Consider the following 14,412-nt stretch of genomic DNA (forward strand, 5'->3'; position numbering starts at 1 on the left):
AATGTAAAATATGCAATTAAAACATCTATGAAGTTGACCATTGACCATAAAATATAGAATTAAAAACGCATGCAACCTTTATAAAAAATATAAAATCATTTTGATTTATTAATTAAAGTAAACCAAAATTGAAGATAATAGTTTTACATATTTCATATTAAAATCAAATATTATCTTGATTATTTAACTTATGGCTTAAGGGTATACGATTTTATAACTTATTTATTTTTAAGGAAAAAAAAGACCTAATTATCAATATCAATAATTAGCAATAAATAATAAGTTTATATAATTATGAATAATTGAAATCTAATAGTTCATATAGAGTTTGATAAGGTTTAACTACGTCTAATGTAATAAGAACGGACAGTTTATACGTCGTCTAAAATATAGAGGTAAATGAGAATTTTTTTTTATCTTTTTTTCTGAAAAACAAGCATATTAATTTAATTTAATTTTTGCTGGTGTAACTATTCAACTCAAGTACTAAATCATTTAATTTAAATTTAAATTAAAGTTTATCGTTTTACCACAATACGTTGTACAAAACCAAAATACGATGTAGCAGGCAGTTTTGTTTATCCTAGGTAATTTGTATGAGAGGCACTCGGTCGAAAAGCTCGCTAACTGAAAATATGAAAACATTTACAATATTAAAATTTAATAGAAATTTCCAAACTATTCTTTTAAAAATTTATGAAATTAGTCATAAAGAATCAAATGATGCCAAAAATTTCAATTCACAACAATTGTCAATGGCTTATTTATGCTAAGAACGAAGAGAATTTATAAATCGGTGATTTAGCTAGCGTATTCACACATAATGCGTTGTGGGTATCAGCAAAGAAGATGTGTGTATTAAGGTGAAAATAGTCCCTAAAAAATCAGATTTTAATTTTTGTTTTGTTTGTTGTTAGTACCCTTTTGACATACTACAAGTAAAAAAAAAATCTAAGCTTACAAAACGAATTTTTTTTCACTATTCACTGAAAATGTCCTGATGAAAAAGATTATGGTATTGATTTTATAAAAAAAAAAGAATAAAAACAAAATGGCCGACCAAGTGAAAAGCTTAAAATTTTCGCTCTTTTTTTATTCAATGCTCAGTATCTTTAAAGTTAATAAGCGGAAGATAAAAAATAATGTATTTTTTTTCAAGTAGTATTTCTTTTATTTATATATTTCTTCATTATTATTAATTAAAATTTAATTTTTACCATGAAAGTATTTTCTTTTATTTATATATTTCTTTTTATTATTAATTTAACTTTTTTTTTTTTTTAATTCAGTGAGTACTATTGTTATCATCTAAATTTTTATTTTTCATTTTTCTGTTTGTTTGTTTTTTTTAAATTTTTCTCAATATATCGTTTGAACGAATATTTGAACACTAATAACTAATTTCCTTAATTTTTGGCAGATTGAATAAATTTTCTTAAATAAATATTATATTTAACTTTTTGAAAAAGTAAAATAATTTTATTATTATTTACGAGATACAATTTTTCAAATTACTAGAAATCGACATGTCATAAATTTATCTTGGCAGATTGGAAACTGTTAACCCCTTTGAAAACATTAATTATAAAGTACTTTATGGCACATTTACCAAGTTTCAATTTGAGTTGTAATAAATATCAGTACATGAAATAGTTTATCAAATCCTAATTTTTAAAAAAAATAAAAAATCAATACTTTGGGAATTTATTTTGTCAAAAAACATGGAAACTTCTACTACTATAAAGATATTTCAATAAAAATTTTAAAGTTAAAAACTTCCAATTTGAACGTATTTTATTCTAAATTAACATAATGTTGCACAGCGTGACCAATGAAATTTTAATTTTCACTATTCTTGTTACTTTTTTGTATTTTGCTTACGTGAAATATAGTTATTCAGTAAATTTTAATTCCACCAGTTGAGGTGCGTACGGTTTGATTGTTTTTGTTACTTAAAGTGACTCGATATGTTTTGTGTCTAATATATGTGGTGGGCACCTCAATGAACAAACTGTCATTTTTGGTAAATATTATTACGCTCTATATTTCTAAACTCGTAAATTCTGGCCCTGTAATTTTGAAAAGTTTCCACCAAGCAGTTTCGGAATTTTGAATGAATTTTTGATAATTATTTAATCCTACATTACTAAGCTAAAATTCACAATTCTTTATTTTTGGATGTATTGATTCATAAGTTCAAGGTTAAATTTCAGAAGGGGTGGGTGTTTTTCGAGATAATTTAGTAAAAAAATTGCTTTACACTGTTCTGCGATGCCACAATTACAAGTAAAGCAATTTTTTTTCAACCAATGTAGATAATGACATAATTTCCTTTGTGAAATTAAAATTTTAACTGATTATGGGGTTTATTAAAGTACATGAATATGAGACAATAGTCCCGAAACTTTGTGCAACATTATGTTAATTTAGAATAAAATACATTCAAATTTGATGTTTTTTAACCTCAAAAATTTTTTATTGAAATTAACTTACCAGACTTCCTAAAAAAGAAAATCTATAAAGATATTCATTGTGAACTAATTTCTAGTGCATTCTAGCTTCACTTTGAGTGCTAATAGGCATCAGTACATGGAACAGTTTCTCAAATCCCAGTTTTTAATTTTCTTCCAAATAAAAATACATTGAGAAATTTTTATTTATATTACTTTTGTGAAGATATTCATTATGTGTTTATAGTTTATAGTTTTATAAAAACTATTTTTTTTTTAATTAGGAGATAATTTACGTTGACTGAATTTATTTAATATCTGAAGTTATTATCTAATGAAAAGACAGGAAACTGCAAGTCGATTTCGACTAGTACAGCACTTACTAGACAAACGGTCTATACTTCTAACTCATTAAGAAAGACTGATCTACATGACTGTAATAAGGCCAATCTGGACATACGGAGTTGAGCTTTGGGACTCCACTAAACCATCAAATTCCTTTTGTATCCAATCCTTACAATCCAAAATTCTTTCATAAAATCCTCAATGCTTCTTACTTTGTCACGAATAAAATCATCTACAAAAACCTTAATATTTCCTATGTAACCGATCTTACTTGAACCAGATATCAATCCTTATTTTATCAACTCCCTAACCACTCAAACCCATTAGTTTCTAACCTTTATTTCTTCCTTTTTCATTCCTGATAATCTTCCGAGGCGCCTGAAAAGAAGATGGCCACAAGAACTACTAGTGTAAAATGTCATTACAGTGCTGTCAATGGGTAGTTTCTCTATACGCCTGTAACATTCCATTTTAACTAAAATCAAATTTACTGAATGTATTATGTAATATACAGTTGTAAATTTCAATAAAAATATTAAAAAAAAAAAAAAAAAAAGATATCTATGGCTGTTGTGCAGTAAAAATAAAATATTGAACACAAATACTGAATGTGCAATGATAATTACAGTGATTAGAGCTTTATTGGAAAAAGGCAGAATGGAGAACATTCAAGAACCGTTACTGGTGGATGAGAAAGATGAAACTCAATACCTAACTTGGCCGATACATTGGATTATGCATCTAGGTATAGCATTTCACGGAATTCTATTCAGGTTATAATTTCATTACATGTGGTATAACAGTCATTTTTTTTTCAGCTACAAAGAGTGAATCTAAGAGTCTACCACCTGAGAACATGATGTCACCTAACAATTCGAGCATTGATAACACTTCGATCATCAACGGGTTACTCACCAAAATGATAAACAACGGTAGAGAAGGAGATGGAGAGCAGCCATCAGAGCAATGCACTGACTTGTTGGAATCATTTCTTACTTATTATTTACCCACTGTAATTTTGTTCGGTTTGATCGGTAACATCCTCTCCTGCATTGTTTTTCTAAGCACTCACTTGAAGATGAGAAGCTCCAGCTACTACTTGGCGGCTCTATCAACTGCTGATTTCGGCTTTCTTCTGTCCATATCTTTTGTTTGGTTAAACAACAACTTCGGGATACAGGTTTACAATACCAATGGTTGGTGCCAAGGATTAGTTTACCTGAGTTCCGTTTGTAGCTTTCTCAGTGTCTGGTTGATTGTTTCGTTCACTGTTGAACGGTTCATTGCAGTGCAGTACCCACTGCATCGGCCGAGGATGTGCACAGTCCACAGGGCTAAAACGGTTGTATCAGTTCTGACTGGGATAGCTGTCGTTTTCAATACATATTCTTTCTTCACAGTTGGGATGAAGATAAATGAGCAGGGAGAAGTCTGTGAAATGCGTGAAGGTTACGATGAGGCAATGAGGATTATTAGTATTATTGATTCTATTTTGACACTTATACTCCCTCTTGTTCTCATAATTATAATGAATACAATGATAATGAAGAATCTTCTGCAATTTGGTGAGAACTTAGAAAGGAGCAGCTCTTTCTCTCGAAATGATAGAAAAAATCAATTCCCTCTGCAATGGTTTACAGTAAGTAATTTAAATACTTAATTTTTCTTTTAATCACTAACCAATTTTTATTATTTTGTAATTATTAAGTAGTAATTAATTAGATGGGGATGTGTAGCTAGTAATTGTAGGAGTTCGGCTGTTGCCTCCATTAAGTGGGTACACCCAAGTACTGAACTCAGGACCCTTCATGGATTGTAGCGGTTAAATTTTTTTTTTAATTTTAATTAATTATTAGCACACGCGTTTTTTGAGTCATATTACTACGTAATTTATAACATTTCCATTATTGTATAAATGTTATAATTCTAATTTCTTCTTCACAAAACCATCTTATAAATATTTTAAATTTGATACTTATTTATAATGATAAGGTTTTTCTTGTAACAGAAAATTTTTTTTTTTAGTTGAGTTTTTCGCCACTCATAATGTTTCGTTCTTAGTTTTTTATTTTTTTGGACAAAATGATACAAACAATAAAGACTTTGATTCAGAAATTAAAAAAAAATGTTTATTTTTTTATAACACCTCCAGTTCTGTAATTTTTTTTTTAGAAACCTAACCAGAATACAGAGACAATCGAGACCCCAATTGGAAGCCCGTCGGAGGAAACCATCCCAGCCGAGAGAAGAACAGATTCCATCTCACGTGCGCTAAGTATTAAAAATACTATATTAATTACATTAATGACCTGGTTTATATAATTTATTTCAAATTTTTTTTTTACAAAATCACCAAATAAGGATTATAGGTAAAAGATATATGGTGAATTTTTTTAAAATATCTGTATTCGATTAAAGACTTGACAGCTGGATGGGACTTGGGTCCCAGAACGCTTAGTCTAGTTAGTACAAGAGCCGGGAAGAAAAAAAAGCAGTTATCTCATCCCAATTTTTGATTACTTTAATGAAAACTATGCATAATTACTAATCAAAACAGATGAGTCTGCCAAGTATAGGTAGGGGGAATAAAAAATGGCGACTGTTTCAAAACCTTAAAAAAAAACACTAATTTTTCATTCGGAGCTCTATATCTTAAAAACTACCAACAACACTGAAAAATTTAAGAGAACATTATTTAAAGAAGAGTAAATTTACTAAAATATGAGCCTTAAAAGAGTTATTTACATTCAATGGTTCTCGAGATATAGCTTTTTAAAAGGCAACGTTTCATAAAAATGTGAACAGAATATACTGAAAAACGATAGTTAGTGAATTTATTTTGAGAAATCTATATCTCAGGTACTATGTGACGTACAGATGTCTATTAGCACTCAAATTAAAGCTAGTTTAATGGACTATAAAAAAGTTTATGACTTTTACCTTCGTAGGAATAGTAGTTTTCATGATATACACTAGAATATATTGCTTTATAGTTGCTCGGACAAAAAGTTTGATTTATGAAAAACTTCATTTCAGAAACCATTGGACGTAAAGATGTCTGCCAGCACTCAAATTAAAGCTAGTTAAATTTACTACATAATAGTTAATTGTGTTTATCTTTGTAGGAGTTGTAGTTTTTATGATATTTGACAAAATAAATAAAATGTTGGCTTTTAGAGAAAATATATCTCTAGATCCATAAGACGCACATCTGTCTGTCAACACTCAAAATATTGGAAATTTAACTTACTATAAAGTAGTTTATGACTCTTATCTTCGTAGAGGTAGTAGTTTTTATGTTATTCACATATGAATATGAATGTGGCAATTGAAAATTTGTCCGAACAATTATAAATCAATTTATTTTAGCAAATTTCATGTAAACTATTACTCCTACGAAGATAAACATCATAAACTACTTTATAGCTCATTAAACTAGCTTTAATTTGAGCGCTAATAGACATCTGTACATCAAATGGTTTTTGAGATATAAATTTTTCAAAATAAATTCACTAACTACTGATCTTTAAGCTATATCTCGAAAACTATTTAACGTAAATAACTCTATTAGGGCTCATATTTTAGAAAATTTACTCTTCTTTAAATTACGTTCTTTTAGGTTTTCTTTTGTTGTTCCTACTTTTTAAGATATAGAGCTCCGAATGAAAAATTAGTTTTTTTATACCTATACTTGGCAGACTCATCAATTTTGACTATTAATTATACATAGCTTTTATTAAAGTAATAGAAAATTGGGGTGAGATAACTGCATTTTTTTTCCTCTTGGGCTCTTGTACTAAGTAGGTTATGGTTCGATTCCCACCTGTATAGATGGTTCGATCCATTCTGGGGCTGTATAGATCCTCAATGTAGTACTTGAGACAAAAAAAAAAAACTATGTTTAATTACACTATTTTTAAACACCAAACAGTAGTTAGTTGCCATGGTATCGTTTGAGTTCATGTAGCAACTCAGAGCAGGATGAGATGAATACGTTCAGACTGTAATGGATGTGATATAAGTGAAAACTTTATTTGTGGTTATTGCCCTTGAAAAGGCCCTAACTGTTAACTAGAAAAACTTGAAAACACTTTATTTATTTAACAGAAAATACGAGTACCATACTTGACTCCCTGGGAATCATTCACGATCATATGCATGGAAACTGATGGGTGACCAATAGATCACCCAGAGGAAGGATGACATGCATACATTGCATATTTTAATTGTTATTTTATTATTTTGGCATGTATTTTATTATACACTTATTTTTTTATTTATACATATATATCTATTACTACTTCTATCATTTATTTTTATCAATTATATGACATATTATATTATATTCTTATGTATTTAAAATGAATATTAGTTATATTTTGTATTTTAGGTGTTTTTTGTTTATGTCTATGAGGGGAATAATAAAAAAAAAAGAGGGTATAAAAAGGAGAAAGATATTAACAAAAAAAAAGTATAGAAAGAAGAGAAAAAATCGTATACTATTATTATATATTCTTTACATGTTATGTATATATACTGTAAGATTAAAAAAAAAAAATGTCTGATTCGATTTAAATAAGTATGCTGTGTAGTTAGTAACCCATTGAAATAGGGCAGCACTACTTTGTTGTTTTTAAATAAAGTATTTCTCTCTCTTATTTACAAGGAATAGAATATCTGTATTTTGAATGAATTTGAAGTTCTAATTTGTCAAATCGTTTATTTTTATTTCAATTTCTAGCCAATTTATGCCTTTTAATATTGGTTACGTTGGAAGGAGTTCAGAATGATGTTTTGAAATGAAAAGATTCAAATTTTTCATAAATTATATTTTGAACATTAAAAATAAAAATCTCTTTAAAATTGGAAACTTAAAATTGTAAGCTGAAAATTATAGTAAAGGATATTTTGGAATAAATAGATAATAATTTCCGGAAAACAGTTAACTTAAAACTAATGTAAACTTGAGCCAAAATAAATGATAAGAAAATAATCCTTATAGCATATAAATAAAAAAAAGAAGGAAAACGGAGGTATAATATTTATATATCTAAATATGACGCTTTATTCAGTTTAATTAAATTTCTGAGTCTGTTTCCCAGAATAAATGTGACTAATTTGACCTGCAGATATTTGGTTTATTTTTATAACTAAGTTATGCCTTTTAAATAAATTTAATTAAAATAAAGATTAATATAATTAGCAATTTTCTTATTTTTTTTTCTAAATCCATCGCAGTTTCTACAAAATAATAATTATTATTTTCCTGATTTACACTTTATTCCATATTATTTGTTATACGTATTGGAAAATATCTCAAAATATAGGTAATAAAAAATTCCTTTACTTATTCGAAATTTCTTACTGCACATGAATCAATAATACATTTTTGAAGATTCATTAGTATTTTGTGTGCAAGAAAATATCATCAATTGTTAACATACATATGTTCAATTTTAAGTTTTTTTTGTCAGAATCTAAAAATAACTTATCTATTTTGAAATAGGCCATATTTTTGTTCAAAATTGAATAAAAAATAATAAATGCTCTAAATGTAGATGACTATTTCTTTATAATTTTAATTTAAACGTTCTTTTGGTCTAAAAAATATATTTTTATGTATTAGCATCCTGTTAATAAAAAAAGATGGAAAATCAATATATTGCTTAAATCGCGAAAAATAAAATTTATTATTAATTTAATACCAGGCTGAATTCAAAACATATTTATTTAATACTTCAGTCTATTTATTTTCTTTAGGAATGAGCTCAGTCAGAAACTCCGTTACTACAAGAACACAGCAAAACATAACTAAGATGTTACTTCTGATATCCACTGTCTTTGTTCTTCTCAATTTGCCAAGGTAGATACCTTAATACGATTATATATTGGCTGTTATACTTTATTATATATAAGTTATGGTCAGGTGGAGTGCGATATCAGCCGATGGAGGGTAAAATCAGCTGATTAAGTCCCATATGGACGAAACCTCCATTCCTACTGGAAAACGTAAAGAATGAAACCGACTCCGAAGTTGTAATCTAGTGTTTGTGTGTCAAGTACCCACTTTCCTTTTTTTATTGTATTTTTGATTGGGAACAATCTTAAGTAGTGCCGAAACCCGGGACGTCAGTACAGTTTAAATACATTAACCCACTTGAGATTAATGTTATTTTTCATATAGAGGTATTCAACTTTTTTTCCGTTCTCCTATCATTGCCTTTAATCTCTCATTTTTTTCAATCATTCACAGGTGAGACACGCGAGTTAAAACATTAAAAGGGGGAGATCACTTGATGGCGATGTTTGAAATATAAGCGTTCGAGAATCTGTTAGAGCGGGAGGACGCGGATTCGCTGAAAGAGGCAGTACCGAATAAAAAGAAGGAAACTAAACCAGATTTAAGGCAACGAAGAGACCCCACGGAAAAGAGTGAAGGAAAGGTTGAACAAAGGTAATTGGGGAGGGACAGGTAGGCCCAAGAAGAAGACATCTTCCAAAATATTTAGGGAGTCAGAAAATTCCAGCAATCTAACGGGTAATATAATGGATAGCTCCTCGTCCGATTTAATCGTATAACAGTGTGTATGTGTGTCAGGGAAAGGTGTAATTTGTAGGGAAAGGTAGCCGCAAGAATACGGAATACTCTGGACGATTGGAGTATTAGGATAGGGAAAAGACTTATCTGACAACAGATTGTAGGGGGGGGGGGAGGAGTACAAATAGGGACGACTAAATAGACGGAAGATTGGAGGGAAAGAATCCTAAATGAGTATGAGATACCTTCTTCAAGGAAGGGGAGGTGAGGAAAAGACGATAGCCGAAGGCACTCGGGAAGCACATTACAGAAGAACTGAATAACCCGGAGACAGGTAATAAAAGTAGTCAGTACATCTCCCTATGACAGTCCTCTTTGCACACCACCACTCTAAAGACATCAAGAGATGGTTTAAAATTCCATATGTCAATTAACGACGGAGAAAATAAAAATAAAATGTATCCTTCTTTTCCTCAATTATGCAATATTGGGAATTCCAAGCACTCCCTAATTATTTTGATATAGATGTGGCACTGCGATATTTATATCGATCTAAAATATTTCGTTCAATTTTTAAAGTTAAGAAGATAATTATTATTTTTTTTTTAAATCTTTATGTTTTTCCACCAAACCATCGACTTTGAATGAGTTGAATTTTATCGGTTATTATTGTATCCGGTGAGCCAGTAAGCATTCAAAAGGTATTAAAGTAAATATTATAAAGACTCTTGTATATCGCAACAAAATTTATAACATTGAGTATTCTCAATTCATTTGTCTCAAGTGTTAATCTATTTGAAGTGCTTTCCTCTCTTTCTCGTTGCCCTAATTCGATTCTATTTTCTGTATATATTTATTTGTGTTAAGTGTTTCCTTACAAATCAATTTTTCTCATTATTTCGCTCTCAGTATATTGATGCTCTGAAGATCTTTCAAAACTAATTGGGTCCATGATCTGGGCTTATTGTGGAGGAAGTAAACAAACTATTTTTGTTTAAATAAGCAATTTACCGCCTTGCGAGTTTAAAATCTGATCATACTCCAATAAATTGATTGTTATGCATCATCGGTTCTTTAATTTATAACTGTTTTATTTCTTAGTAAGAGATATTTTAGTAGTTAATAATATATATAATACACAAATATATATATATTACCATTTATATATCAATATCTTTATTGAAGTTTAAAACAATAATACATTTAGTAAATTTGAAGGGTGAACATGTGGAACATTTAAGGAGTGTCTTCAAGAGGGTTCGGCAAGTTCGGCTCACACCAACTCCAAGTTTGTCTTGCTTTCTTCTCTTTTCGGAAAATTTGGAAAATGTCCTCTTCGGGAATCGACCTGCTAATCATCCATTCTCTTCATCTCTATCGGTACCATAGGCGGTCTCCTCCTTTTATATAGTGATTTAGCTCCCAGTCTCTCCTGTGAACTTTTATAAATCTGAAATGGCCTTCCTTAAGTTGTGGGAACTTTGATCCATTTAAATGCATTCGCATGGGCCGACACCAGTGTCATGTCCGGAAGCACTTTTACCACGGGAACCGCTAGAGGATTAGCTGGTAAAGTCAGAACCGCCGGTCTTACTATTCCGTTAGCAGTCATATGGGATGTCGTTAAAAGTAGATAAAAATAAAATAATATAGGGAGAGAGAAAAGAAAAACAAATTAAATGAAAAAGAGAGACAGAAAAAAATGGTACCCGGTATTAAGTATTTTAGGTTCCGGTATTAAGTATTTAACACTATTTAAGGTTCCCGGGTTTCGGCACCACTTATGCTTTGCCGTAGTAAAAATGTAAAAAAGAGGGAAAGTAGGATGAGAAACGAGACGCACAAGAACAACTTGAGGCTGATTTATTTACTGAATCCGTCCAAATAAATATATATATATATATATATTCATTCAGACATTCAGTCAGTTGACATTGACTAGCTAACAAGTAGTAGCTCTCCCGTCCCAATTAAATTGTTGATCAGTACATAATTGGGTTCCTAGGTCAATACATGTGTATCAATAAATTCATTGATAAATATTGTTTTTAACATTATTAATTCGTTAGATGAAGAAATTATTATGGTTTATTTGACAAATAGGAGCTAAATTTGTATATATTTTTTTGAAAAATTGTTAAGAATCTATTTCACTTTGATGATTCCGAAAGGTAAACCCTTTGTTACCTATTTTTTTACCAGATATAATTTAACTTTATTATTTAACTTAAGGAAGTTATGTTTATTATTATATATATAGCAATAATTTATTTACATGTACTTTCGCAATGACCTAGTTATATTATAGATTTCATCACGCATTCACTAATCCAGTTTTTTATACAAGCCCGTGAGGGAGTTGAAACGGCTTAGTTTCAAGATCCGATAGTCGGAATCGAACCCACACCATTCCAAATCATCAAGGCCTCATATTCCTGATATGAAAGTTGGGCATTGTTATGAAATTTGGAATAAAAATGTTTCGAGGATATTTATGGAATGTAGTTATTATTAAATATGGTATTTAATAACATGACTTCACAGTATAAGAACTGTGAAATTGAACATATTTACATAATTTATAATAAAAATAACAACAGGAATTAATAAAAAAAAAATAATTAGTTTAAGACTGTCAATTAACTAATATATCTTCAGTGTGAAAGACGGGGATATACGGTATACTAAACCACCACGACTTGGCGATATTGAAGGTATAGTAGATCAGTAAGTATACAGAGTTCATTTACAAAACATTTTTAATTAATCTATCAAATAATAATAAAGTTTAGTTTAATTATATTATTTCAAAATTTTTTGAGACAAGGTAATTATTTATTAAAGTGTTGAGACAGAATTGGATACTAATTTTTGATTTATTTAATAAATAAAGTTTAGCTTAATTGACAGTACTCCTGGTGTAACTGTTATGTTCTCATTTTAAAAATATAAGATTCTTAATATAATAAAGAAATATATATCTGAGCCTATTAAAACTCATCAGGGGTTTGTATAAAATACTAGATTAATGAATGCAAGATAAAACATTACCCTAGGTGAGTTCAAAGGTATTTGTGGATAAATTATGGATATCTATTAATAAACTTATTATTATTATTGGCGTGACAGACGGTGAAGACCCAAGGCCTCGCGCGATGTACTACGGAAATACATACAGGAGGCTGTGAGTGAGTTTTGTATAATTTTATGCTTGAAAAAATCCGGGTGGGCCCGACAACCTTTGGGTTGGTAAAAAGGCGCGTTGCCACGTTGCTGCCGTCGCTCCCTGTAATAATAACAATAATTAATAAATTTAATTCCTTAAATTAAATTTTATCAGGTAAAAAAATAAATATAAAGGTTTTACGTTTCAAAATCTTATCCTCATTATCAAAACGACATAGATTCTTAACATTTTTTAAATACATATATATACATATTTAGCTCCTATCTGTCAAATAATCCATAATAATTTCATCATTTAATGGATTAATAATGTTAAAAACAATATTTATCTAGGAATACTGATCTATATCTCTTTTTTGCTACAACTGACGATTTAAATGGATTCATTTAAACACATTTATTGACCAAGGATCCCAATTATGTACAAATCAACTAACATTACGATCCAAAATAATTTAATCATGTATGTATATTTTAGTCAGTCCGCTGGTGGTCCCATCCTCAACACAATCTATACAGCTCACATCCCAACCAATCCTAACACTATCCTCACCACGTATGCCGATGACACATGTGTGCTCGCAGTTAATAATAACCCTTCGATTGCATCCCGAACTCTCCAGTCCCATATCACAACCCTCGAAGAACAGTGCCGAAACTGCAGGATAAAAATAAATCCCACCAAATCACCTTTACTCTTCGTTATACGCATGCCGACAGCCGTACAGTACTTTGTTAATGCTGCTCTTACCCCTGTACAACAAATCCGTTACCTTGGACTACATCCGGACGAACGACTAACCTGGAATTCTCACACAAGACTGAAAACTTCAGTTCGATTTCGACTATTACAGCATTTACTAGACAAACGGCTAAACATCCAATTAATTACAAAAGACTGATCTACATGACAATAATAAGGCCTATTTGGACATACGGAGTTGAGTTTTGGGGCTCCACTAAACCTTCGGACTCCTCTCGTATCCAATACTTACAATCCAAAATCCTTCCTAAAATCCTCAATGCTCCTTATTTTGTCACGAATAAAATCATACATAAAGACCTTAATGTTCAGTATGTAACCGATCTACCCCGAACTAGACATCAATCCTTATATTATCAACTCCCTAACCACTCAAATCCATTAGTTTCTAACCTTTATTTCTTCCTTTTTCATTCATGACTATCCTCCGAGGCGTCTGAAAAGAAGATGGCCTCCAGACCTTATATTGTAAAAATGTTTTTAGAGTACTACCAATGAGTAGATTCTTTACATGTCAGTTTCACTATTATGATATTACTTCAATTTTACTTGCATTATGTGTACAGTTGTAAATGTTAATAAATAAATTTAAAATATATATATTTTATAGTTTGTTATATTACGCCATTAATCAATTAATTTTTTTTTACATCATCTCATTTGTGTATCCATCTTCCAATAAGGAAATTGGGCCCACAATTTTGGACTATCCTTTAAACCCCATATTGTTACAACAAGCTAATAAGATGAATATACTATTTCTGTTTTAGTTATATCATGAGACTATACTCCCTGTGGCATCAAAAAACTCCTATGTCACTATGGTGTGTGCAACAAATGAGCGTACTTCTATATTACACAAATTTCAGCATCAACTTCTTGCTCTACTCTATGTATGGTATCACTTTTCGAAAATGTCTTCGCCAATTGGTCCAAAATAAATATAGTTCCATAGTTGAATCCGTTTGCCCTCATTCATATTAAACTATCTATTTTATATCCTATCGATTATTACTGTAGTCAAAACTAGATATGTTATGCATGAGATTCAAATAACATATACATATATATATGTGTGTATTTATTTATTACTAAATATTTATAATCCTATGACTAACCAATATTTTATA

General features: G+C 29.9%; 1 protein-coding gene across 1 annotated transcript; it reads left to right on the forward strand.

Moving 5' to 3' along the window:
* The first annotated feature begins 3,452 nt into the window (after positions 1–3,452).
* LOC106679074 (thyrotropin-releasing hormone receptor) lies at positions 3,453–14,266 on the forward strand. The gene is made up of 5 exons (XM_014418025.1): positions 3,453–3,540; positions 3,614–4,434; positions 4,968–5,070; positions 8,556–8,658; positions 14,053–14,266. The coding sequence occupies exons 1-5, from the start codon at positions 3,453–3,455 to the stop codon at positions 14,264–14,266; spliced, it is 1,329 nt and encodes a 442-aa protein (XP_014273511.1).
* The last annotated feature ends 146 nt before the right edge of the window (positions 14,267–14,412 follow it).

This window comes from Halyomorpha halys, unplaced genomic scaffold, assembly GCF_000696795.3.
Source record: "Halyomorpha halys isolate HHAL.00 unplaced genomic scaffold, Hhal_1.1 Scaffold176.1, whole genome shotgun sequence".
Lineage (NCBI taxonomy): Eukaryota > Metazoa > Arthropoda > Insecta > Hemiptera > Pentatomidae > Halyomorpha > Halyomorpha halys.